General features: G+C 44.8%; 1 protein-coding gene across 1 annotated transcript; it reads left to right on the top strand.

Annotated features, from left to right (window-relative positions):
• The first annotated feature begins 14,852 nt into the window (after positions 1 to 14,852).
• Positions 14,853 to 15,391, top strand: LOC123049122 (histone H4-like). Its single transcript, XM_044472114.1, has one exon. The coding sequence runs from the start codon at positions 14,921 to 14,923 to the stop codon at positions 15,230 to 15,232; it is 312 nt and encodes a 103-aa protein (XP_044328049.1). The 5' UTR covers positions 14,853 to 14,920; the 3' UTR covers positions 15,233 to 15,391.
• Positions 15,392 to 25,972: the final 10,581 nt, after the last annotated feature.

The following is a 25,972-nucleotide window of genomic DNA, read 5'->3' as shown; positions in this document are numbered from 1 at the left end:
GGTGGCGGGGCGTTGGCGGGGCGGTGGCGTGGGGATCGCCGGAGAAAAAGCTCGGCACGGGGGGGCTAGAGGAATGGCCGGGGCGGCGGCGGACCGGCGGTGGGGAGTGTTTTCGGGGCGGGCGGGGCGGCGCACCACCGGCCGCGGGCGGCGGGGGGTTGCTGTTTGGCCGGTGGTGGCTGGCGGCTCAGGGGGTGGAGGTTGAAGATGAACCACAGGCCCTTGATTTCGTATCCAACGGCTGCAAAATCGACTGACCAGAGATGAAAAAGTCAGTCGACCGACGTGTAGCCTCACCTTGCTAGTGCGTTCAGTTTCGACAGCAAAATTCAGTTTCGACAGCAAAATTCAGTTTCGACAGTTAAGTTCAGTTTCGACAGTTAAGTTCAGTTTTGACAGTTAAATTCAGTTTCGACAGTTAAGTTCAAAGATGAGCGGCTGATGTATTTTACATCTAGCACTTTGTGGTTATGTATTTTATGTCATGTATTGGAGATGCTATTAGAATTCCACTCAGTTTAACGTTGTTCGTTGTCTCTCTTGTCATGCTTCAGCCTCGGCGTCGTACAACTCACCGGAGCTGCTCCAACGACGAAACCCTCCATCACAGCGGAGCAGTACCTCGGGCTCCATCTCCAGACGCCTAAGATCTTCTTCCCCTCCTCCGACAGCCAAGTCAGCCGGAGCATCCTCACCGGCCAACCCAATCACGCTGAGATCGACATGGCTTCGCCAAAGAGGTTGTACACTTGTTGCATCTCTTTTTTACTCTACATGTTATATATATTGTCCACTGAGCACTCGTAGTAACGGGAAATATGATTATTTTATCCTACTATATGACAAGCAGTGAGGTACCAGGCAACTTAGCTATCCGTGATGGACTCTCTTGAACGCCATCATTATTTATCTCTGCGCATTTGAGCTGTGCATTTGTCGATGGACCTGGGAGTTGAGCTAGTATGGCAGTGGCCTGGGTCCAAAGTAATAGAAGTAGCACAAAAACATTTTTTTAGTGTAGGATTTTCCTTGCTCAAGCCTGCCTACTAGAATCGCCAGTGCTTGAAAGGAAAAGTGAATGAAAAACATCGGAATTGGAAAGTTTCCTATGGTACTACTTTTCATGAATTTGGTGAAAAGGAATGGAGCAAAGGAAAACTATAGGATTTGTTCCTTTAGTGTCTCCTTGAAAGAAAAACCGTAGGAATTCTAATTTCCACTTCTCCTCCTTTTCATATTCCTATTCATCAAGCACAAGACTAAGAGATAGTAGCATAATAGTATTATAACCGTACATTTTCTTGTGGTTTGACTTAATCTCACCATGCTTTTTTGCATCCTGTGATCTTCCAATTGTTGTGAATCAAACACCCAGATTGGCAGAAATACTGTGTTTTAAAATTCTCTGTTTTGCACGTGCATTCCTATCCTATTCCTGTCTATTTCCTATCCCTGCATTGTTAGAATCCTCAAATTCAAACAAGCCCTTACTCAATTACTTCTGTTACAGATATGTGTCAAAGAAAACCTTGTATGGTTTGTCCTGCTCCTGCGGCACTGTGTTCCACCCCAGCTCAGTTGCTCCAACGACGGAAGGGTTCACCACAGTAGGGATCCGCTCTCCAGAGTGTCTTTCGCCACCTCAGATCTTCTTCCCCGCCGCCGGCAGCCACGGCAACTGCATTACCATCATCAACTGAGCAGATGACCTTGAGGACTACACGGGTCCGCAAGAGAGGTCGCACTCTTCCGTGTCTGCTTACGTTATGCGTCGCTTAATATGATGACATGCTACATTATCGTCGTGTTCACCTATTAGACTCCGAGTCAGGTCCAAACTAATGCTGAAACTTGAGTTTTTAAATGGTTGTGGGGTACATATTGGGGCAGCAATCAGTACTATCTGTCTACTATCTGGTTAATCTCCGGTGTCTACTATGAGTTTCATGTTGGGTGCAAACAAACATTAAAGGAGCCATTATCTGTATTTTTTAACTAAAGCTATTATCCGCCTGCTATCATTGGTTTTGGGTCTATCCACAGTTTGCTACCATCACTCTGGATTTGTGCATGCACTCCTTACATAATCTCACTATGTTTTATTCCTATGCATGCCAGTTATTGTACACAATGGAACTGATCATGTAGAGCAAAAGAGACGAGCCTTGCGTGGCAATAAAATTTCATGCAGACGTCGTTCCATGGTGGGCGCAAAGGCAGCCCCCTCCACCCATTTCGGATCGTAATCAAGAGGAAGATAACTCTGTTCTAAGGGGGATTCAGAAGAAGAAGACCACTCCTATTTACCCCATGAGGTCTTCGCTCTAACTTGGCATGCTGATGTTGGTAATATCATGCATATGGTGCCTTGCATTGCTTACTGTATACATTAAAGATGTCATCTGCTTAGTTTAGACATGCTTTGTGTCAATGCCATCTGTTTAGTTTCTTTATCGTATATGTGAATCATGCAATGCCATCTTGTCTAGCCAGGCATCATATATGTGAATTTTGCAATGCCACCCTGGTTAGCCAGTCATCTTATATGTGAATTATATCATGCCATCATTTTTTTATTACGTGTTAAATTTGTCAACAATTTTAGTACATTCAATTACTCTTCCTGTGCATCAGCCATTCGGCACGGTCATGGAAAAAATCTGGAGTGGAAACAAGGTCTTTAGAGCAGACAATGCTATCTGACGAAGCGCATGTCTTGCTGGTTACCGATAGCTCCTCAGAGGAGGATTCAGAGACAGATGAACAGTCATATTCCCCCCCCCCCCGAGGTGCATGCCCTAACTTGGCAGGGTTATGTTGCTCATATCGTGCGTATGGTATCTTGCATTGCTATGTCATTTGCTTAGTTTAGACATGCTTTGTGTGAATGCCACCTGTTTAGTGTCTAATTACCATATATGTGAATTATGCAATGCCATCTTGCTGCAAGACATTATATATGTGAATTATGCAATGTTATCTTGTTGCAAAGCATTATGTATGTGAATTATGCAATGCCATGCTGTTTAGGCAAGCGTCATATATGTGAATTATATCATGCCGTCCTTTTTTTTGTATTTCTCATTGCTTTTGTCGACAATGTTTGTATATTCAACTGCTCTTCCTGTGCATCAGCCATTTGAATTGGTGATGGAGAAATCTGGAGTGAAAACAAGGTCTTCAGAGCAGACAATGCTACCTGCTAAAGCAGATATCTTGCTGGTTACAGATAGCTCTTCAGAGGAGGATTCAGAGGCAGATGACCAGTCCTATTATCCCCCTGAGGTGTATGCTCAAACTTGGCAGGGTTATATTACTCATATAATGCATATGTTGTATTGCAATGCTTAGTTTTTACATCATATACACAATATTGAATGCCATCTCCTTAGTTGACACATCATATATGCGATTGCCCTCTGCTCACTTCCTTAGTATATAAATCATATATTTGAATTATGTCATGCCATGATGTTTACATAGACAGCATGTATCAGAATTATGGCATGCCAACCCATTTTCTAAAGACATAATATAGTTATATCATCTCATCTTGTTTACATAGTCATCATATTTTAAATTATGTCATTCTATCCGTGAATTATATCATGCCATCATGTTTCCATCGACGGCATGTTTGTGATTTATGGCATGCCAACCACTTTAATAGACACATCATATAGTTATATCATGTCATCCTGTTTACATAGTCATCATATTTTGAAGTGTGTCATTCTATCCTGTTTAGTTAGCCATCATACATGTGAAATTGTGTCATGCTATCCTGTTTAATTGGCCATCATATATGTGAAATTATGTCCTGCTATTCTGTTTGCTTAGACAACATAAATGTGAATTATTTCATGCCCTGTTTTCTTCCCTACTATCCAGTGCACTTGTCTATCTTACAATGTCTGTACATTCAATTACTTTTCTTGTTTATCAGCCATTTCAATTGGAGGGAGTGATGGCAGTATCTGTGGGGGTAAAAACACGGTCTTCAGAAAAGATCGTGCTACCTGTCGATGCAGATAGAACCACGGTTGTACTTGCCCAAGAACCAGCCCCACCACACATAACCCACACTCATGCAGATTGTACCCCTACCCAGTTGGACAGAGAACCATCTACACCCCTTCTAACCCCAACCCCAGCAGATAGACACCCAGTTCCCATTGACAGGGCACCGTCTCCACCACAGAGCACCCAAACACGAGCAGTTAGTAAGGCAACTGCAGTGCCCAAATCACGAGGACCACCACTCCGAACCCGAAGTCAATGCTTAAAGCAGAAGAAGAATCGTTCTCAGGTCAGGTTCCATAGCTATGGTTCATACTACTTTGCTCTTGCATCACTGTATTTACTGATACCAACTAATTTCAAATTTGAAGGATGCAATTGAAACTCCAATGGCGCAACAGGTATGTTTTAAACCTGTTTCTTCAATGTGTTTGGCTGTTTGCTGTTGTAACTTGCTCTATGTTGATTTCAGTTTCAATTGAATGAACAGTTATGTTCTCATGCCATGCACATTACAAGTGTTGTTATTGCTGTGTAGTTTCCCACACTTATATTCTATCTATGCTGCTTTGTCTTAAATAGATATGATTCGAACTGTATCTATCTTGATTTGGCAACAAAAACTAGAATGATATAGACCATACAGTGACCATACTACATAGATATATGTTTGTTTCATGCTGTTATCCTGTCCACCTTACTACTGAACTGGTTTACCAAAATGAGTTTCATACACTACATTGTAAACCTGAGATGTGTTTGTTTGTTTCTCTTTTAGAACGCGGATAAAATATTGGAGAAGAGTACCCTGTTATGCAATGGTAAAGGAAGTAATGCAGATAAGGTTCAAGATAGTGAGACATCCTTGTTGGTCTCCAAGAAAGCTGATAAAAAACTATATTGAAGACACTGAGACAATCCCAAAGTCCTGTCTTGATGTAGTGTTCGAGTTACTGGCTACCACTGCTGGCACCAGCTCTTCGAACTCGTTGCCTGAATCAGTTCGGCTTCTTGAGTCTCAACTTCAAGTTGAAAGACATCGATCAGATGTTATGCGACAGGAAGCGGAAGGACTGAGGAAGTCCCTACATAATTCAGATGCATACTTTCTGGTGCAACAACAAGCGCTGGAGGACTTAAGCGCCAAACAAGAGAAAGTTAATAAGCTTGCTAAGCATCTTGCCAGCATTATGGGTACCCAGGATATTGTTTCTTGAGCTCTTCTGAAGTGGTTTCAGTTCTGGACTTGTTTTGCTGCGACGTTTATATGCTGTTGTGTTCCCTATATTTGCACTGGTGGCGAACTTTGATGCCGAGTGGATGTAATATGTGTAATAGCCGTGATAGCCTAGTGTAAGTTGCTTGCTTATTTATTTCCTTGTTGTCTTGTTTATTTGTTTGCTTGTAGTCAGTGCAGTTCTTTTTCTGCGGTTTGCTAGTGGCTGCAATAGCCTATTTTTTAAAACTAGGCCACAATAACCATGGGCTAATATTTACTGTAGTGACACTGGGCCTCCTACGGGCCGTAGAAACAGTGGGCCTTCTACGGGCCGTAGAAACAGTAGGCCTTCTACGGGCCGTAGAAACAATGGGCCTTCTACGGTCCGTAGAAACAATGGGCCTTCTATGGGCCGTATCATCAATGGGCCTTATACAGGTCGTATGATCGATTGGCCAAACATGGGCCAATAACAGGCCGCATTATGGCCGTAAACGGGCTAGAGTTGGAATCGTCCGTTCATGGGCCGACCATAACGGGCCATCGTTAATAGGCTGTATTTGATGACGCTATGAAAACGGCCCAACGTATTAACGGACCACAAACGGGCCGACTGTAACCACGGGCTGAATTTGGCCCATAAGCAGAAAATGACAGTAACGGGCCGTAAGTAAACGAATGCTGGAAATGAGCCCAAGAATAAATGGGCTCTGAGAAGGCCGAAAGATAACATGGGCTGGAAACGGGCCGTTAATGGGTATAAAGTGATACACTGTTCATTACGGGCCAGTTTCACCACGGGCCGTTAATGGGTGTAAAGTGATACACTATTCATTACGGGCCAGTTTCACCACGGGCCGTTAATAGGCCAAGAGTTACATAGGGCCGATGGCCCAGATGACGCTACTGGGCCTAATTCGGATAGGGCGTAACGGGCCTTGGGTTAGCGGGCTGTAAATGTGCTATATGCGAACATGCCGTTAACAGGCTTTCCATGGGCCAGCCCGCCACCTTTTGACCAAGTCAAACGGGCCGGCCTTTTCACAGGAATGGGCCTCTGTTGGGCCGTGCCACGTGTCGACGTATCATAGGCGCCTTCTGTCCAATGAGTGGATGACATCTGTCCCAACGATGAGCCGACACGTGTTTCCTCCAGCCAATGATGATTTTACACGTGGAAAATCCCCATTGGTCGGGGCTATTAATGGGTTATCGGATCCAAAACCTGATCCGATAGCTTAACGGCGTTCCGTTACGGTGGATGCCACGTGTCGGTCACTCTTGACGAAAGCACTTCTGTGACGCGCGATTTATCGTCATGGAAGTGGACAGTTTCGTGATGATAATTTTGGTAATGTCATGGAACACTTCTACGACAGCACAGGTATGACTATCTTGATTCTGTCATAAATATGTCATGGATGTACATGCATGACAAAAAACGCGACCTACTATGACAAGCACGTATCATCACGGAAGTGTATTTTTTGTATTTAGACCTAAATAATTGTTATTTGGTGCCAGCATTGAGCATGAACATTATATCTGGATCTTGTTTGATGCGAGACGGTTATTCATTTAAATATGAGAATAATGGTTGTTCTATTTATATGAGTAATATCTTTTATGGTCATGCACCCTTGAAGAGTGGTCTATTTTTGATGAATCTCGAAACTAGTGATACACATATTCATAATGTTGAAGCCAAAAGATGCAGAGTTGATAATGATAGTGCAACTTATTTTTGGCACTGCCGTTTGGGTCATATTGGTGTAAAGCGCATGAAGAAACTCCATACTGATGGACTTTTGGAATCACTTGATTATGTATCACTTGGTACTTGCGAACCATGCCTCATGGGCAAGATGACTAAAACGCCGTTCTCCGGAACTATGGAGCGAGCAACTGATTTATTGGAGATCATACATACTGATGTATGTGGTCCAATGAATATTGAGGCTCGCGGCATGTATCGTTATTTTCTCACCTTCACAGATGATTTAAGCAGATATGGATATATCTACTTAATGAAACATAAGTCTGAAACATTTGAAAAGTTCAAAGAATTTCAGAGTGAAGTTGAAAATCATTGTAACAAGAAAATAAAATTTCTACGATCTGATCGTGGAGGAGAATATTTGAGTTACGAGTTTGGTCTACATTTGAAACAATGCGGAATAGTTTCGCAACTCACGCCACCCGGAACACCACAGCGTAATGGTGTGTCTGAACGTCGTAATCGTACTTTACTAGATATGGTGCGGTCTATGATGTCTCTTACTGATTTACCGCTATCGTTTTGGGGTTATGCTTTAGAGACGGCCGCATTCACGTTAAATAGGGCACCATCAAAATCCGTTGAGACGACACCTTATGAACTGTGGTTTGGCAAGAAACCAAAGTTGTCGTTTCTTAATGTTTGGGGCTGCGATGCTTATGTGAAAAAGCTTCAACCTGATAAGCTCGAACCCAAATCAGAGAAATGTGTCTTCATAGGATACCCAAAGGAAGCTGTTGGGTACACCTTCTATCATAGATCCGAAGGCAAGACATTCGTTGCTAAGAATGGATCCTTTCTAGAGAAGGAGTTTCTCTCAAAAGAAGTGAGTGGGAGGAAAGTAGAACTTGATGAGGTAACAGTACCTGCTCCCTTATTGGAAAATAGTTCATCACAGAAACCAGTTCCTGTGACGTCTACACCAATTAGTGAGGAAGTTAATGATGATGATCATGAAACTTCAGATCAAGTTGTTATTGAACCTCGTAGGTCAACCAGAGTAAGATCCGCACCAGAGTGGTATGGTAATCCTGTTCTGGAGGTTATGTTACTTGACCATGACAAACCTACGAACTATGAAGAAGCGATGGTGAGCCCAGATTCCGCAAAATGCCTTGAGGCCATGAAATCTGAGATGGGATCCATGTATGAAAACAAAGTATGGACTTTGGTTGACTTGCCCGATGATCGGCAAGCCATCGAGAATAAATGGATCTTCAAGAAGAAGACTGACGCTGACGGTAATGTTACTGTCTATAAAGCTCGACTTGTTGCAAAAGGTTTTCGACAAGTTCAAGGGATTGACTACGATGAGACCTTCTCACCCGTAGCGATGCTCCGTATCATGTTAGCAATTGCCGCATTTTATGATTATGAAATTTTGGCAAATGGATGTCAAAACTGCATTCCTGAATGGATTTCTGGAAGAAGAGTTGTATATGATGCAACCGGAAGGTTTTGTCGATCCAAAGGGAGCTAACAAAGTGTGCAAGCTCCAGCGATCCATTTATGGACTGGTGCAAGCCTCTCGGAGTTGGAATAAACGTTGTGATAGTGTGATCAAAGCATATGGTTTTATACAGACTTTTGGAGAAGCCTGTATTTACAAGAAAGTGAGTGGGAGCTCTGTAGCATTTCTGATATTATATGTGGATGACATATTGTTGATTGGAAATGATATAGAATTTCTGGATAGCATAAAAGGATATTTGAATAAGAGTTTTTCAATGAAGGACCTCGGTGAAGCTGCTTATATATTGGGCATCAAGATCTATAGAGATAGATCGAGACGCTTAATTGGACTTTCACAAAGCACATACCTTGACAAAGTTTTGAAGAAGTTCAAAATGGATCAAGCAAAGAAAGGGTTCTTGCCTGTGTTACAAGGTGTGAAGTTGAGTAAGACTCAATGCCCGATCACTACAGAAGATAGAGAGAAGATGAAAGATGTTCCCTATGCTTCAGCCATAGGCTCTATCATGTATGCAATGTTGTGTACCGTACCTGATGTGTGCCTTGCTATTAGTTTAGCAGGGAGGTACCAAAGTAATCCAGGAGTGGATCACTGGACAGCAGTCAAGAACATCCTGAAATATCTGAAAAGGACTAAGGATATGTTTCTCGTTTATGGAGGTGACAAAGAGATCGTCGTAAATGGTTACGTCGATGCAAGCTTTGAAACTGATCCGGACGATTCTAAATCGCAAACCGGATACGTGTTTTTATTGAACGGTGGAGCTGTCAGTTGGTGTAGTTCTAAACAAAGCCTCATAGCGGGATCTACATGTGAAGCGGATTACATAGCTGCTTCGGAAGCAGCAAATATAGGAGTCTGGATGAAGGAGTTCATATCCGATCTAGGTGTCATACCTAGTGCATCGGGTCCAATGAAAATCTTTTGTGACAATACTGGTGCAATTGCTTTGGCAAAGGAATCCAGATTTCACAAGAGAACCAAGCACATCAAGAGACGCTTCAACTCCATCCGGGATCAAGTCTAGGTGGGAGACATAGAGATTTGCAAGATACATACGGATCTGAATGTTGCAGACCCGTTGACTAAGCCTCTTCCATGAGCAAAACATGATCAGCACCAAGGCTCCATGGGTGTTAGAATCATTACTGTGTAATCTAGATTATTGACTCTAGTGCAAGTGGGAGACTGAAGGAAATATGCCCTAGAGGCAATAATAAAGCTATTATTTATTTCCTTATATCATGATAAATGTTTATTATTCATGCTAGAATTGTATTAACCGGAAACATGATACATGTGTGAATACATAGACAAACAGAGTGTCACTAGTATGCCTCTACTTGACTAGCTTGTTGATCAAAGATGGTTATGTTTCCTAGCCATAGACAAAGATTTGTCATTTGATTAATGGGATCACATCATTAGGAGAATGATGTGATTGACTTGACCCAATCCGTTAGCTTAGCACTTGATCGTTTAGTATGTTGCTATTGCTTTCTTCATGACTTATACATGTTCCTATGACTGTGAGATTATGCAACTCCCGTTTACCGGAGGAACACTTTGTGTGCTACCAAATGTCACAATGTAACTGGGTGATTATAAAGGTGCTCTACAGGTGTCTCCGAAGGTACTTGTTGGGTTGGCGTATTTCGAGATTAGGATTTGTCACTCCGATTGTCGGAGAGGTATCTCTGGGCCCACTCGATAATGCACATCACTTAAGCCTTGCAAGCATTGCAACTGATGAGTTAGTTGCAGGATGATGTATTATGAAACGAGTAAAGAGACTTGCCGGCAACGAGATTGAACTAGGTATTGAGATACCGACGATCGAATCTTGGGCAAGTAACATACCGATGACAAAGGGAACAACGTATGTTGTTATGCGGTTTGACCGATAAAGATCTTCGTAGAATATGTAGGAGCCAATATGAGCATCCAGGTTCCGCTATTGGTTATTGACCGGAGACGTGTCTCGGTCATTTCTACATAGTTCTCGAACCCATAGAGTCCGCACGCTTAAAGTTCGATGATGGTTATATTATGAGTTTATGTGTTTTGATGTACCGAAGGTAGTTTGGAGTCCCGGATGTGATCACGGACATGACGAGGAGTCTCGAAATGGTTGAGATGTAAATATCGATATATTGGACGACTATATTTGGATACCGGAATGGTTCCGGGTGAGATCGGGATAATACTGGAGCACCGGGAGGTTATCGGAACCCCCCGGGAGGTATATGGACCTTAATGGGCTTTAGTGGAAAGGAGGGAAAAGGAGCAAGGGAGGGGGCGTGCCCCCCCCCAAGCCCAATCCGAATTGGGAGGGGGGTCGCCCCCCCCCCCCTCTCCTTCCTCCCTCCTTCCTCTTCCTTCCCTCTCCCTCTCCAAATAGGAAAAGGAGGAGTCCTACTCCCGGTGGGAGTAGGACTCCCCCCTTGGGCGCACCTCCTCCCCTTGGCCGTCCCTCTCCTCCCCCCTTTATATACGGAGGAGAGGGGCACCCCATAGACACAACAATTGATCTCTTGGATCTTTTAGCCGTGTGCGGTGCCCCTCTCCACCATAGTCCACCTCGATAATATCGTAGCGGTGCTTAGGCGAAGCCCTGCGTCGATAGAACATCATCATCGTCACCACGCCATCGTGCTGACGGAACTCTCCCTCAAAGCTCGGCTAGATCAGAGTTCGAGGGACGTCATCGAGTTGAACGTGTGCAGAACTCGGAGGTGTCGTGCGTTCGGTACTTGATCGGTCGGATCGTGAAGACGTACGACTACATCAACCTCGTTGTGCTAACGCTTCCGCTTTCGGTCTACGAGGGTACGTGGACACACTCTCCCCTCTCGTTGCTATGCATCACCATGATCCTGTGTGTGCGTAGGAATTTTTTTGAAATTACTACGTTCCCCAACATAATGAAGGCATCTATAAGGCTAGAGCGTATGGCCAGGGAGGTTTTCTCCCTCCATGGATGGCGGTGTAATCTCCGAATAGGATCAGCCCCACCCTAGCCTAGATTTATTTATTTTTGCTGTAAAACAATGTTTATTTTTTGGTCGCTTGGACTTGTTGGTTGTGTGCATCATGTTATGCAGATGCCCGGCATTCTTTCGATGGAGATGTATCACCTTGATACATCAATTCTGTTGAGTATCATGATTATTAGGAAGCATAGGATAGACTAGGATTAATTTCTACCTTGTGTTGTACCCCAAGATGGTCATGTACTCCTATATATATGCCCACGAAGCTCAAGAAATAAAATAACAATTCACCAATCCCCTCTCTATTCCTCCTACATGGTATCAGTCTAACCCCGATGCAAAATCCTAGCCATCGTCGCCGCTTCCGCACCGCGCCGCCCCCGGGGCGGTTGATCTCTATGATCGCCACCGGGGGCCGCGCCTCCCGTACCTAGAGTTCGTCCGCCGGTCATGTTGACCAGCTGCACTAGAGAGTCCCTTTCTTGATCCTTGATCCGGGTTTTCTCTCTCAAGCTGGTCGTGTTGATCGGCGTTTCATTTGGGTTTTCCAATCTAAGATCGGTTTGCATCGCCCACTGCCGCCCGTCGCCCTCGCGCGCCTCTACTTCGACTTTGGCGTCGACTCTACCGGCCTCTTCTTCGAAACGAAGGCCTCGCACGACACAAGGCGGCCTATGGCTGCTGTCCATGCATCTGTCCACCCGTCACTCTGCGCTGGCCGTCATTCTCATGATTGGATCGGGACCCTCTATCAACCTTCATCCCGCTCAGGTGCATCAGTCCGCCATGGACACATTGGTGCCGCCATGCACATGATACGTTGACCGACAAGGCTGTGTTGCGCACCTCGTGCCCTGCTCGGGCGTGGGGCGTGCACGTGCTGGCTGTTCATGCGTGGCCTCGGTGGCACGACCACTTCATCAACGAGCAGCGTCCCCGACCTTGCGAGCGGTCAGATTGATCACTTGTTCGCCGCTCCGTTCCATCCGCGCCGCGAGACTGACCTGGCCCGTCGCTTTGTGTGCACCTCCGCAGGTCCCTTGAAGATTGTCCGCGAGTACAGTGTGCCCCTCCTATCGAGCAACGGGCTGCCATTGTGTCACTCCGTCAGGCTGTAGCGCCGCTGCTACATTGCCCCTTCTGGCCGTAGCACCACGGCACGTGTTCCACACTGCCTCCCCGAGGTCGTCCCCGCGGCTGCATCGACTCGCGCGCTGTAGCTGCATCGCCCCTTCAGGCCGTAGTGTCGCGGCTTGTAGTCCACGCCGCCGCCATGACGCCCTCGCGGTTGCACCAACCTACGCGTTGCCACTGCGTTGCCCCTTCGGGCCATAGCGTCATGGCACGCAGTCGACCCGTCGCCCCGAGGCCATCCCGCAGCTGCATCAGCCCTCGCGCTGCCACTATGTCGCCCCTTCAGGGCGTAGGGCGCGCGGTCCCTGCCACTGCCCCGAGGATTTCCCCATCGCCGTCCCAACCCGCGCACTGCCGCTGCGCCATGGCACGCGGTCCACTCCGCCATCCCTGCGCGTTGACAGCGACACGGGAATGCCACCGTTCGCGCCCGGTCTTCGTCATGCTGTCGGGTTCTTCCTCGCCTACTTCGTGCACCGCCACCGCGCTCCTAACCTAGCCGCCGTCGCTCTTCCTCCTCCATGCCGCTGCCGCTCGCCTACCTGAGCTGCGCCGCCACTCCACCCATTCGTCCTCATCCAGTACCAGCTCATCGCCAGCGTCGCTGTCATCTTCCCCAACCACTTCATATACTCCTACAACCACGGTCGACATCGACACCTTCTACCCCATGTCAACTGGCGTTGCAACCGTCATCGAGTCCTCCTCTATTGGCCCCCCTAACATGGCGTACACACTCGTGCATGTACCCATCTACCCATGCCCGGTGCTGGCAACACCGACGCGTGCCTTCGTCCATGACGTGTCCCCGGGCCTAGCAAGCCTGGTGCGACGCCTCATCAACATCGACTTCGTCAGTCTATGCATACCCAATCCTGGCAACACCGACGCATGCCTTCGTCCATGACGTGTCTCCGGGCTTGGCAAACCCGGCGCGACGCCTCATCAACATCGTCTTCTTCCCGACGCACCACTACCTCGACACCACTGTGTCCATGACTAACAAGGCACCTCCTTGCGCACGCGGCCTCACGGCGAGTACCTCGACACTGGCCACCTGACTTGACATCGACCACGGCATCCCTCACACGCTACCTCGACCACGGCTACACCACCCTAGACTCTCGGCTACCTTGACAACGGCACAAAGGGCTACCGCCTTACTTGGGCAACCTCGTCGGTTTTCACTCCGACCACAACATCCGCGATGCATCGATCGTTATGACTGTGGGAGGATATCCGTCTGCTTACCTTCGGATTCTTCTGCATCCTCACCGTCTGCTTTGCTACTGTTGTGACTCTAAGGAATGTTGACTATCGTGATTATTAGGAAGTATAGGATAGACATTTATTTCTACCTTGTCTTGTACTGCAAGATGGTTCATGTACTACTATGTATTTGTTCACGAGGCTCAAGCAATACAACAACAATTCCACCAATCATCTTTCCTCCTACAAATTCAATGAAATGTCCGTTATCGGAAAAATTAGTACCCCTTCGTCTCAAAACAAGTGTTTTATCTTTAATACAACTTTATACTAAGTTAATACAAAGTTAAGACACTTATTTTAGATCCCGCAAGAAAAATGACATTTATTTTAGAATGAAGGGAGTACATCATTAATCGTGTGTACAAGACGTACATTTTTTTAGCCGTATACAGGACATGCCAACTGTTATGTACCGAGGTGCTTGATCGGACGAGACCTGCTAGTACATACATTAATTAGATTATATATCAGCCGAGTATTACTTTATAATTAGCAAAAATCAATAAATACAATACCAGGGCAAAATGATCTTTTCATATCAACATTTAACACCTTTTTTTTGCGGAATCACATTTAACACCGTTAGTGGTCAAAATAGATGAAAGTGTCACATAAGGAATACAATTTACATCCAGTGTCAAATAAGGAAGAAACTGTATTTTTTGTGCCAAATAAAGAAGTAGATTTTAAGAAAGGACCAAATAAAGAATTCTCTCAAAAAAAAAAAAAACAGACTCGGCTGGCTCCAATTGATCAGATGGGCTGCTACCACTAAACGATCAGATGGGTTGCTACCGCTAGGGCCGCACTAAATCGGTGGCTCGTTGGTTGCTGAGTCGCTGAAAACCGACGAGCAGTTTTTTTATTTTTGACAACAAACCGACGAGCAGTTTGGAGACTTCCCTCCCAAATCCTTCCCATTCCCATATAAACTAACCCTCACCCTGAACTCCCAACCCCATCACAAGCGTCACCCTCCAAAGCAGTTCCTCTTCTTCCTAATCACCCTCTCGTAGCGGACCGGAGCGGCGATGTCAGGGCGCGGCAAGGGCGCCAAGGGGCTGGGCAAGGGCGGCGCCAAGCGCCACCGGAAGATCCTCCGCGACAACATCGAGGGCATCACCAAGCCGGCGATCCGGAGGCTGGCGAGGAGGGGCGGCGTGAAGCGCATCGCCGGCATGGTCTACGCGGAGACCCGCGGCGTCCTCCATATCTTCCTCGAGGAAGTCATCCGCGACGTCGTCGCCTACACCCAGCACGCCCGCCGCAAGACCGTCACCGCCATGGATGTCGTCTTCGCGCTCAAGCGCCAGGGCCGAACCCTCTACGGCTTCGGAGTCTAGATTCCTGCTGTGCTGTGCTGTGCTGGTGGCGGTCGTGTTTCTCTTGTGTGATATGTGCCGTGGTAGATGGGATTTACTTCTCTGGCGTGCGTTTGTGTTCAGTATGCGTTCAATAAAACTACTCTGATCCCGAACCCTGACGAAATGCTTCAGTGCTGAATCGTGTTACCGTTTTTCTAAGACTGACTGATCTGGTCCGTTCCAATCATCACTTAGATTGTATAGCCGTGTTGCTAGAATTTTACACTCGAGTTGCAATTTTATCAGTATCTTCTCACTCAACGCAAACTGTGGGAGATCTTTGCCATGTTTTAGTTTGGGTTCAGTGGATCCTGGTAGAGACACGTCCAACCCTAGCCGCCCCTCCAAGCCGCCCCTCCTCCTCCTCCCTCCCAACCCTAGCCGCCCCTCCTCCTCCTCCCTCCTCCTCCCTAGCCGCCCCTCCTCCTCTTCCCTTCCTCGCCGCCGCCTGAGGCAGCCGCCGGGCAAGCCCGGGGCGCCAAGGATGGTGGCGGCGGGGCCTCGGTTACCCTGCCTCTGCGTGGGGAACCCCGGATCTGGAGCGGCGGCTCCATTGGCAAGGCACGGCCGGCTAGCAGCCGTGCGGGGGGTGGATCTGGCGTCCCAACTGCGTGGGCGGCGGGATCCGGTGGTCATTGGTGGCCGGTGGCGGTTTCTGCGGTGGCCAGTGCGCGCGTCTGGCGCGTCCCCTCCTCCCCTGTTCGGTGTGCGTGCCAGCCTCGTCGGGCCGCACTTCCTTGGGTCGCCGGTTCTGTATAGGAGGCGTTGCTGGTGGCGGGGATCTAGTTCGGGCGAAATCCCTGGTCGGCCATGGCCAGCCGCATCGACGGCGACGCCTGAGGGCGCCGTTCCCTTCCTTGGAGGCGTCGGTATGGACTGATCCCCTCACTTCCCCTTCCCCTAGGTCTCCCGGGCGAAAGCCCTAACTTTGTTGGGCGGCGACGGCGCTCACGGCGCCGTTCCCTTTTTGAAGGCGCCGCTTCGGGAACCTTGGGGCTGGGTGGCGCTTGTGGGTGGTGGGCGACTGCGGTGGTGCGGCCCTATCCTAGCATGGATCTGCGTCCGTTGCTTGGAGATGGACTCGCGTAGGTGGAGGTCGTCGTTTGGCGTCATGGTGGCGTCGATGGCGGAGGCACCTGCCAAGGTTGGCACCTCAATCTGCTCTGAAGATGGACTAGTGGAAGATGGCGGCGACGACACATGTGAGTGCGTCAGACCGGTTTGTATCCCGGACCCGGTATGTGGCTCGGTCGGGGGCTCCGGCTTTAGATGTTCGGCTTAGGTGAGAGGTCTGGGTATTTGGCCCAGCTTGCACCCCTTCATCATATGGATTGGAGTAGCGGCAGATGTTGCCAAGATGGCTGATTCAGGCATATTGTTATACTACTTTGTAAGGTCGTCGAGAATAATCAATAAAATGGCCGCATGCATCTCCCAGATGCAGAGGCCGGGAGTCATCCTCCTTTTCTAAAAAAAAAAACCATTATGCGTTCGATGAAACAACTCTGATCCTAAATCCTGGCGAAATGTTTCATTGATGTGTAGCTGTCTGATATGATCTGTTCAGTTTGATGTACTGACGAAAGGCTTCATTATTCGTTCATTTATATATATTTTTGAGACTGGCTGATTTGATCTGCTCATTTTCTCACCTGGACCGTGTAGATGTGCTGCTATAAGTTTAAACTCGAGTTGCAATTTGATTAGTCTTTGCCGCTCTTTGCAATCTGTAAAAGAGCTTTGCCATCTTTCAGTTTGGGTTCAGTGGATGATATATCCATAAAGTACCCATCCTTCTCAAGTCCATCCCAAAAACAAAAGGTAGACATATTTAAACTGTATAAACATTTAACTAAACTTGAACGGTTGGAATTACTGCATGCCTTGCTCTTGGCAGGATGCCACAACTTTCTTTATGGTATGATTTACATCCTAATAGCATAAAGCAAAGCACATCCGCTCATAGCAATTAATTCCAGCACAATGTATACAATGCAAATGCTGAAGAATCATAATTACAAGTTTGAGTACATATCCTACTTTAAATAGAACTAGCATATATGCCCGTGCGTTACAACGGGAGAGATATTTCTTTGGAGAAGCAATGGGAGAGATAATTAATTTCTCCACCAAAAATGATCTCCCTAGCGGTGCGATAGAGAGAGGAGTTGTGGTCTTCTAGCGGGTCATGTTTGTCCCGCGAGATATATATTGATAGTGGTGGGGTTAGTCGGCATGGCGGCAACCATCCAACTTGTGCCTTTTTTTTCCTTCGGGTCCGCCTCTGTCTCATAGTTGTGTCTGCCTCCTCGTTTGGTAGTTATGCGGCGACCTTTAGAGCACGGTTGCTTCGACCACTCTCTCTTACGATGGCTTAACCAGATGGATTACTAATTGTAGTGCATAAATCCCGTTTCATTAGCATATTTAGCCCATAACCAGACATCAATGTCCCTTCTCTATTAGGGTTTATTCTCTTTGATTATTTTAGCGCTAACCTGCCCACAACTTTTTTATTCGAGCCAAACCAACATGTTCTCTTTTATTGGCCCGAGGAAAAAAATTGCTCCCTCAGACAACCCAGTAGGGGAGTGCGGTTGAGGACCAATACAGCCTATGCGTCGGAGCAATTTTTCTTGGCCCATGTACATGGGGCTACTATATGACGCTAGTTGCGTAAAATAGCGTGTGAGATGCACATCAGTTCGTGTATGGACCAACACACTGGTAGGCGCCAAGACGACCTGTGTTAGTAAGGTTCGGAAAAATCCAAAAAATGATGAGTTGAAGGATCAAAATCATGCCCTCAAAGACCCGACTACGTGCAGCTAGCCACTCGAAGAAACGAGTCCTACCAACCAATGGCCAGCTCAAACCTTTAAGATCATACTCGTCAGATTGGACAATTTTTTTTAACTGTTTAAAAAATATAAATTGCTGAATATTCTTGGAAACATGAATAATTTTGAAAATCACAAAAACTTTTTGAAATTATTTACGTTTTCAGAAATACACAACAAAATTTGAAATTCTCAAAATTCACAATTTTATTTGAAAACATAAACCTTCTATAATAACATGAACATGTTTTGAATTTGTGATCTTGTTTGAGAAAGGAAACATATTTTGAACATGCATAACAATTTTTGAAAATGTGTTTCTGTAAACTCGGATATTATTTTGAATTTGCGAACATTTCACTAAAAGAAGAATATTTTTCATATTTGAAACATTTTTTAAATGCAATTTTTTCAGAAAATCTCAAACAACTTTGGAAAAGACACAAACAAAAAATGGAACATTTTCTAAAACCTGAATCAATTTTGGAATGAGAACAAAGATTTAATGTTCTGAACATTTTTTGAAACAGAATATATATTAAAATCCCGAACATTTGTAAAAAAATCGGTTTTTTGTGATATTATGAGTTTTATTGAAAATTTTGGTTTTACTAAAAAAGGAAGATAGAAAAATAAACTTGAAGGGAAAAAAGAAAAAAGAAACAAATGGAAAAAGAAAAATAGAAACATAACGCAGAACCAAAAAAAAAAAGAGAACAGTTCATCCCAGCTCGAGCGCCCTATGCGAATTTGTCACTATTTTGGAATGAGAACAAATATCTAATGTTCTAAAGTTTTTCAAAACGGAATATATTTAAAGTTCTGAACTTTTTTTTAAAATCGAATTTTTATGATATTATGATGTTTTCTGAAAATTTTGAATTTACAAAAAAAGGGAGAAGAAATAAACTTGTAAGGAAAAAGGACAAAAGAAAAAGTGACAGAAATGGAAAAATAAAAATAGAAACATATTTTAAAGTTCAGAACATTTTTACAAAATCAAATTTTATGATATTATGATGTTTTTTGAAAAATTTGAATTTAAGAAAAAGGAGAAAAAAACTTGAAGGAAAAAAGACCAAAGAAAAGGAGAAAGAACGGAAAAGAAAAATAGAAACATAACACAAAAAAAAAAGAATAAATTTCAGCACATATTGGGCGCTCAGCGCGAACTTACAACTATCTAACGCTCGTTGCGATAAATAGGGTTTTCCACCTGCATGCACACCCAAATAACTGGGCTGGCTTTGCTGGGCCACACTGTGGGCGGCCCATGTACAAGATCTGCCGTTTTCCTTTTCTAATAGACAAACGAACCAAAAATTAGTACCACCTCGAATAGAAAAAAATCTTTTCGTTGGTGAACGGATGAAAAAATCGGAGAAACGCACCTTGCTTTATTATTATGTTATAGATTATAGATTAGGCCGGGCTGGTTAGAAAACATATTCCAAGATGTAGGAAAAGCTTTAAAAGGATAAAAATTAAAAGATGATGACCGTATATTTTTACGTAATATCAACATTAAAGTAATTGGCTTACAAATTACGTCTACATTCAGGAAACAAGACAATCTCCTAATTTCATCACTATAAAGCACTTTTTTTTCTTTGAAACTTTACTTTTTTGTTGATGCCATTTCCTTTTTAGATCTAAATATTAACTGTACTAAAGAGCATGAAATATTTGGCTTACAAATTACGTCTCCATTTAAGGAACAAGACAACAAATCTCCTAATTACATCACTATAAAGCACAATTTTTATTTCTGAAGCTTTAGTTTTTATCAATGTCATTTCCATTTTGGATCAAAATATTAACTGTACTACATAATACATCTTTTGTTGTTAGACACTTGTATGATCAGAGTCAAGATTGCCAAATGAAATATCTGGATTGTTAGGCCAACTCCAACGCACGGCCCCAAATGGTCCGGCGGCATCCGTTCGGGACTAAACAGATAGAAATCGCGGCCCAATGCGCGAGAGAAAACGAACAAATGTCTGTTTTTTGTCCGCCCTGATGCATTTCCGTCCCAAATTTGGGCCGCGTTTGTGTCGAGATGGACAGCGCGCGGATGGACGGGACGGACACCCTTGTCCTCCCCTGGCCCGACCGTCAGGGACACAACGCGCCCACTCCCCCCTTTCCCTAAAACCCTCCCACTCTCCCCCTCCCTTCCCTCCTCCATGATCGGCGCTCCAAAGAAACCCGCCGACCAAGCCGCCAGCACTGCTCGCCCGCGATGAAGAAGAGGAAGAAAGAGCGAACGGAGCTCACGCCGGCGGAGGCCGCGTGGCTCGACATCGAATCAGCCAAGAGGAGGGCCCGGCGGACCGTTGTGGCGAAGAATAAAGCCGCCCCGACTACGCTGTCGCGGCCGCGCAACACAAGGCCGTCGTCGACCAGAACGAGGCCATCCTCGCTAAGGCCACGCAGGCAGTGACGACGCAGGCCCTCGTCATGCTAGTGTTGTACCGACCCGGGCCGACCATTCTCTCCGCCGCCACCATGGCCGCAGAGAGCGCATGCTTGTCGGTCGTTCGTCCTCCGCAGTACCAGTCGTCGAGCTCCTCTATAACACCGGAGACACCCGATTTTCATGCACAACAATAGCATACTCAGACCCGGTTCTCCACATCGCCAGACGGCAGCATGATCGCCGTCATCGACCTCAACATCACGCCTGGGTACAGTGGAGCTGGCCAGTCGACCGGCGGGAGGCAATGGAAGTAGCCCCGGTCGATTCCTATAGCCAACCTTCCCAGCACCCGCAACCTGTTCGACGAAATGTCAATCCCGACGCCGGCGGCCGACGACCCTGACTACAACGCGTTCATGGAGAGCGTCATCTTCGAGGGCCGTGGCTAGGCCTTCCACCCCGACTGCCAAGGCCAAGGCTTCGAGCTCGACGAGATCCGAGGCCAAGACGGTCACGGCCAAGATGGTGCAGACCACTACGGTGTCCACGAAAAAGAAGAGGCCGATGACCATGGCAACCCATGGCATGAAGATGAGAACATGTATTACGAAGATGAGGAAGAAGAGGTCGACATTGTGGACGAGCCATTGTTTATCGATGAGCTCACCCAAAGAGCCGCGACACAAAGGAGGAAGCAAAGCATTCACACGGCATCATACACCAAAGTAGAGGACACATTGATTTGCGAGAGTTGGATGGAGATAGGACAAGATCCCAAGACCAGTGCCGAGCAAAAAGGATCCGTTTTTACGAGAGTTCACACAACCTTTCATGAACGGAGGAAGTTGCCGCCGTACAAGTTTACGATCACCTTTGGCATCAACTCAATCAAAAATAGATGGGGGTTCATTCAACAAGAATGCAACAAGTATTGTGTCGCGCTTGAGAGCATTGAAGCCCGTCCATGAGTGGCCTAGGCGCGGGTGACTTGGTATGACCTCTCCTATTTGCATTGCTATGCCATGTTCATGTTTGTTGTATCTTGTGTCCTTCGCTATTACATTTGTTGCCTTCTCTTTGATTGTGGAGGCATTTCAATCTTTGGAAGTATTCAAGGACCGGCAGAAGAACAAGCCATTCACTCCCACCCATTGTTGCTCGCTCATCAAAGATGTTGTAAATATGCCCTAGAGGCAATATTATTATATTATTATATTTCCATTTTCATAATTAAGAGTTTATATTTCATGCTATAACTGCCATGATCCTGGAATATGTAATTCAGCCAAAAACTCGTATGCATGTGTGGAATGATAAATGGTAAAGAATAGGCTCCTGGTGTTGCCTCTAAGACTGGCTCAATTGTTGTTGGTGATCACGTTTTCCGGATCTTAGGATATAATTAAGTGTAACAATGGGCCTAGAACAACATTGACAGTATGACGTTAGAAGAGCGAACATATTGAATCGACCCAAACTTGTTTGTTATACTTTGAGATAATATCGTCTGAAATCAATTGTTATAGCACAGAGTGTTAATATGTGTTTCTGTTCCTTGGACCATGAGAGTATCACAGTCACTTCTTGCCGTACGGTGGAATTTGGGGTTGCTCAAACGTCATTTGTAACACGATGATCATAACGACAACTTACAGGTTCATCGAAAAGTTTGACAAGGGACTAGATAACTAGAGAGTGAAATTTGCTCCTCTGATGATGGAGAGATATTCTTAGGGCCCTCCTGCTGTTACAACATCAACTACCATTTGGCCAGACATAGGTGACTACGTCATGGGGATGTCGGAATACATAAACGAGAAAGAAGAACGGTATAGTGAGCATGTGTATGACTTAGGAGGATACCGATGGATCTCGGGTTTTGTAAAGTATCGCGAAGCAAATAGAACATCACACAATAACCAAAGGATCACTCAAATGTCATTTGTGTAATCATAGGGATCGATATGGACGTCCACGGTTCTGCTATCGGTCCTTGAATAAAGGGGTTTCTTTCATGTATGTGTTTTACCGAACCTACGGGGTCACAAGGTTAAGTAATCATGATATGCTGAATGTTAGTAGGACGAGAGTATCGAGGACTTATTTGTCGAATTATTTCATTAATATTCAAAATACTTTCGAGAGGAACCAGAAGCGTTTCGGGGACACCGGAAGGGTTCGGAGTTTATCGGGTAATACCGGGTATTACCGATAAATAACTAGCTAAAGGGCCTATGTGTTGCAACGAGAAAAACATAATCTCCAATGGCCATGACCACGTTTTGGTACATCATCGACATATAGTAGTATCTCTCTCAATTTTGTGAAATCATGAACAATTTTTGAAATCATGAACATTTTTAGAACTCGTGAACATATTTGAATTCATGATCATTTTTCAAATTCATGAACATTTTTACAAATTTTAGAACATTTTTTGAATTAATGAATATTTTACACTATTAACAAATATTTTTTTAATTATGAACATTTTTTAAACAATTTTCTTGAATCGGCGAACATTTCTAGAATCGATGAACATTTTTTTGAAAATTGTGGAATAATTTTGAAATTCATGAATGTTTTTTGATTTAATCAACATGTTTTTGAAATGCATGATCATTTTTTGAATCATCGACATTTTATGAATGAATAAACTATTTTGTAAGTCACGAATAGTTATTGAATTTTTAGGATATTTTTTCATTCATGAGCATTTTTTGAATTGGCAAAATTTTGTTCAATTTCATTAACATTTTTTAATATACAAACTTTTTAAAAATCATGAACATTTTTTATTTCCTATTTTTGTAAATACGCAACATTTTTTAACAAAATCGCGTGTTTTTTTAAATCCACAAACATTATATTTCAAAATTCTCAATTTTTTGAATTTCAAATGTTTTTTTGAAGTCCCAAATTATTTAAAGTAGAAAAAAATGAAAAATTAAAATAAAAAAGGAAATTAGAAAACAGGCCACCGGACATGGGCCGGCCCAAACGGGCGCGCTGCGTTTTCTCCCAGCGCACAAAGCGCAGTATAGGAGGCTCCTACTGCATGGGCCAGCCCAGGCGAGGGATTCCCCTGTGTAAAAACTTTTTTATCACTTATATATGGCACTGGTGGGTAATATTTTGCAAATTTTGGGGCAATTTCTGTGGCGTACCGCAAGAAGCAATAGCCAATTTATTATTAGGTATAGATATATCAGTGTAAAATGTTTCCGGTGATGCTAAATTAATAATAAAATGTTTTACTAATTGTTAAGAGGCTTTTATATTTAATTTAATATCAACGGACCTTAAAAGGCCAAGTAGTGGAGGAAGAATTGGGGCACCAGGGCGCAAGAGGGGAAGGCGCCCCCCTTTCCTTGGAGGGGGGGCCAAATTGGACAAGGGAGGGTTTCCCTCCCCTTAGGCCGGCGCACCAAGGAGGGAAACATTCCCTCCTTGTGTGGCGCCCCTCCTTCTGCCTCCAACCTATATATACTAGAGATTCTAGGCACTTCTGAACACACAAGTTTTGGAGCCTCCTCTAGTTCTATTTGGTCAAAGTTGGTCAATTAGAGCTTGAACTAGATCCTCTAATCCTCATAATTAGAAGCCCAATGTGGATCTAATATCCTCCCTCTAGTACTTCGGCAACAATTAGCTCTTAACGGCGAAGCGCTGCCGGATTGTGAAGACCGTACGCTTGCAACCAAGTAGAGAGGTCGTGCTTTCGGTCTTCCGTTCGATGGATCATTCGTGGTGGTTCACGAGATCATTCATCTATGGTTCGAGGGACTCCAAGTACAATCTACACCGACTTGTCTACTTTCACTGCAATCCGGAGTCAGTAACGATCGTGATCCAAACTGTTTATGCATCTTCATATTGTTCCTGGGTGATCGTAGGGCAATTTTTTTTGTTTTTTACTATGTTTTCGAACGGTGGCATCATGAGGGGTTCTATGAGTAGATGCAGGTTTCTATCTAGATCGCATGTGAATGTGAGGGTTTGATGGTCTGGCTATGCTTCCCTCGAGTGTTTCTTTGGTTCAGTTCATTGATAGTATGATGTAGCTTTATACAAAGTTCTGACAATCGATCGGCTTTGGCTGTCGATGATCTGCTAACAGTTCTTTGGGCTTCATCATAGTCAAGAATAGTGAACTGTTGCAAATACAAGAGGGCAATGACGATGAACGATCTTCCAGGGGGTCATGTGTATTTAACGAAGTTTAGTGTGGGGCTAGAGATTTTTAGTTAAGTCTCTTCCCTCACACACCCAAAAGTTAATCTAGCAAAAAGGACTATCGCCTTGATTGTGGTTGTGGGTAGCTAGTGTTATCCGAAAACCCTGGAAGCCACATAATTAAAATTTTCCAAACTGATTGGAGGACGTCTAACTTGGTTTTGCAGGTTTGCATATGATGTGGTATAGCCTTCGTCATGATAATGAGTTTATGTATGAGATGGTTACATGTTGTAATATTAATTGGCCTATGCGTCACGGCATGATGGTTGGAGTCTCGAGATTGCCACATTAATGTAATAGATGTAGAGAGAGCCTACAAGTTACAGGTGATGGTGGCAAGTGTAAAGGGAGGACCGGGAGCTTCACCAGGCACAGGAGGAGGAACTGAAAATTTCTTTTCATGGCAGCGTGACGGGGCTTGAAACTGCGTCGGTATTTCCCCAAAGACGAAGGGATGACGTAGTACAACTACGATAGGTATTTCCCTCAGTTATGAAACCAAGGCATCAAACCAGTATGAGAACCAAGAAACACTATGTAAAGTTGTAAACGGCACCTGCACACAAAGAACAAATCCTCGCAACCCAACGTGTAAGAGGGGTTGTCAATCCCTCCCCGGTAAAAAGATAGATTGATTTGTATGGGTTTGGATAAATAGATCTGAATAAAACACAAAATAAAATAAGTAAAGAAAAGTGAAGCAAGGTAATTTTGGGTTTTTGGTATAATACATCTGAAAACAAGTACGGAAAAATATAGATCAGAAAGCAAATATCATAAAAGATAGACCCGAGGGCAGCCGTAGATTTCACTAGTGGCTTCTCCGAGAAAATAGCACACGGTGGGTAAACAAATTACTGTTGGGCAATTGATAGAAAACAAATAATTATGACGATATCCAAGGCAATGATCAATATATAGGCATCACGTCCAACATTAGTAGACCAAAACGATTCTGCATCTACTACTATTACTCCACACATCGACCGCTATCCAGCATGCATCTAGTGTATTAAGTTCATGGAGAAACGGAGTAATGCAATAAGAACGATGACATGATGTAGACAAGATCTATTCATGTAGGAATAGATCCCATCTTTTTATCCTTAATAGAAATGATACATGTGTGCCTCGCTACCCCTTCTGTCACTGGGTGAGGACACCACAAGATCGAACCCATCATAAAGCACCTCTTCCCATTGCAAGAAAAAACAATCT

The sequence above is a fragment of the Triticum aestivum genome, chromosome 2D (genome assembly GCF_018294505.1).
Source record: "Triticum aestivum cultivar Chinese Spring chromosome 2D, IWGSC CS RefSeq v2.1, whole genome shotgun sequence".
Taxonomy (NCBI): domain Eukaryota; kingdom Viridiplantae; phylum Streptophyta; class Magnoliopsida; order Poales; family Poaceae; genus Triticum; species Triticum aestivum.
Note: the sequence above shows the minus strand (reverse complement) of the source record. Positions and strands in the feature narration are given on the sequence as shown.

Bases quoted from the DNA above. Each gene is read 5' to 3' on its own strand.
- LOC123049122 (XM_044472114.1), top strand. From the start codon at position 14,921: ATGTCAGGGCGCGGCAAGGGCGCCAAGGGGCTGGGCAAGGGCGGCGCC.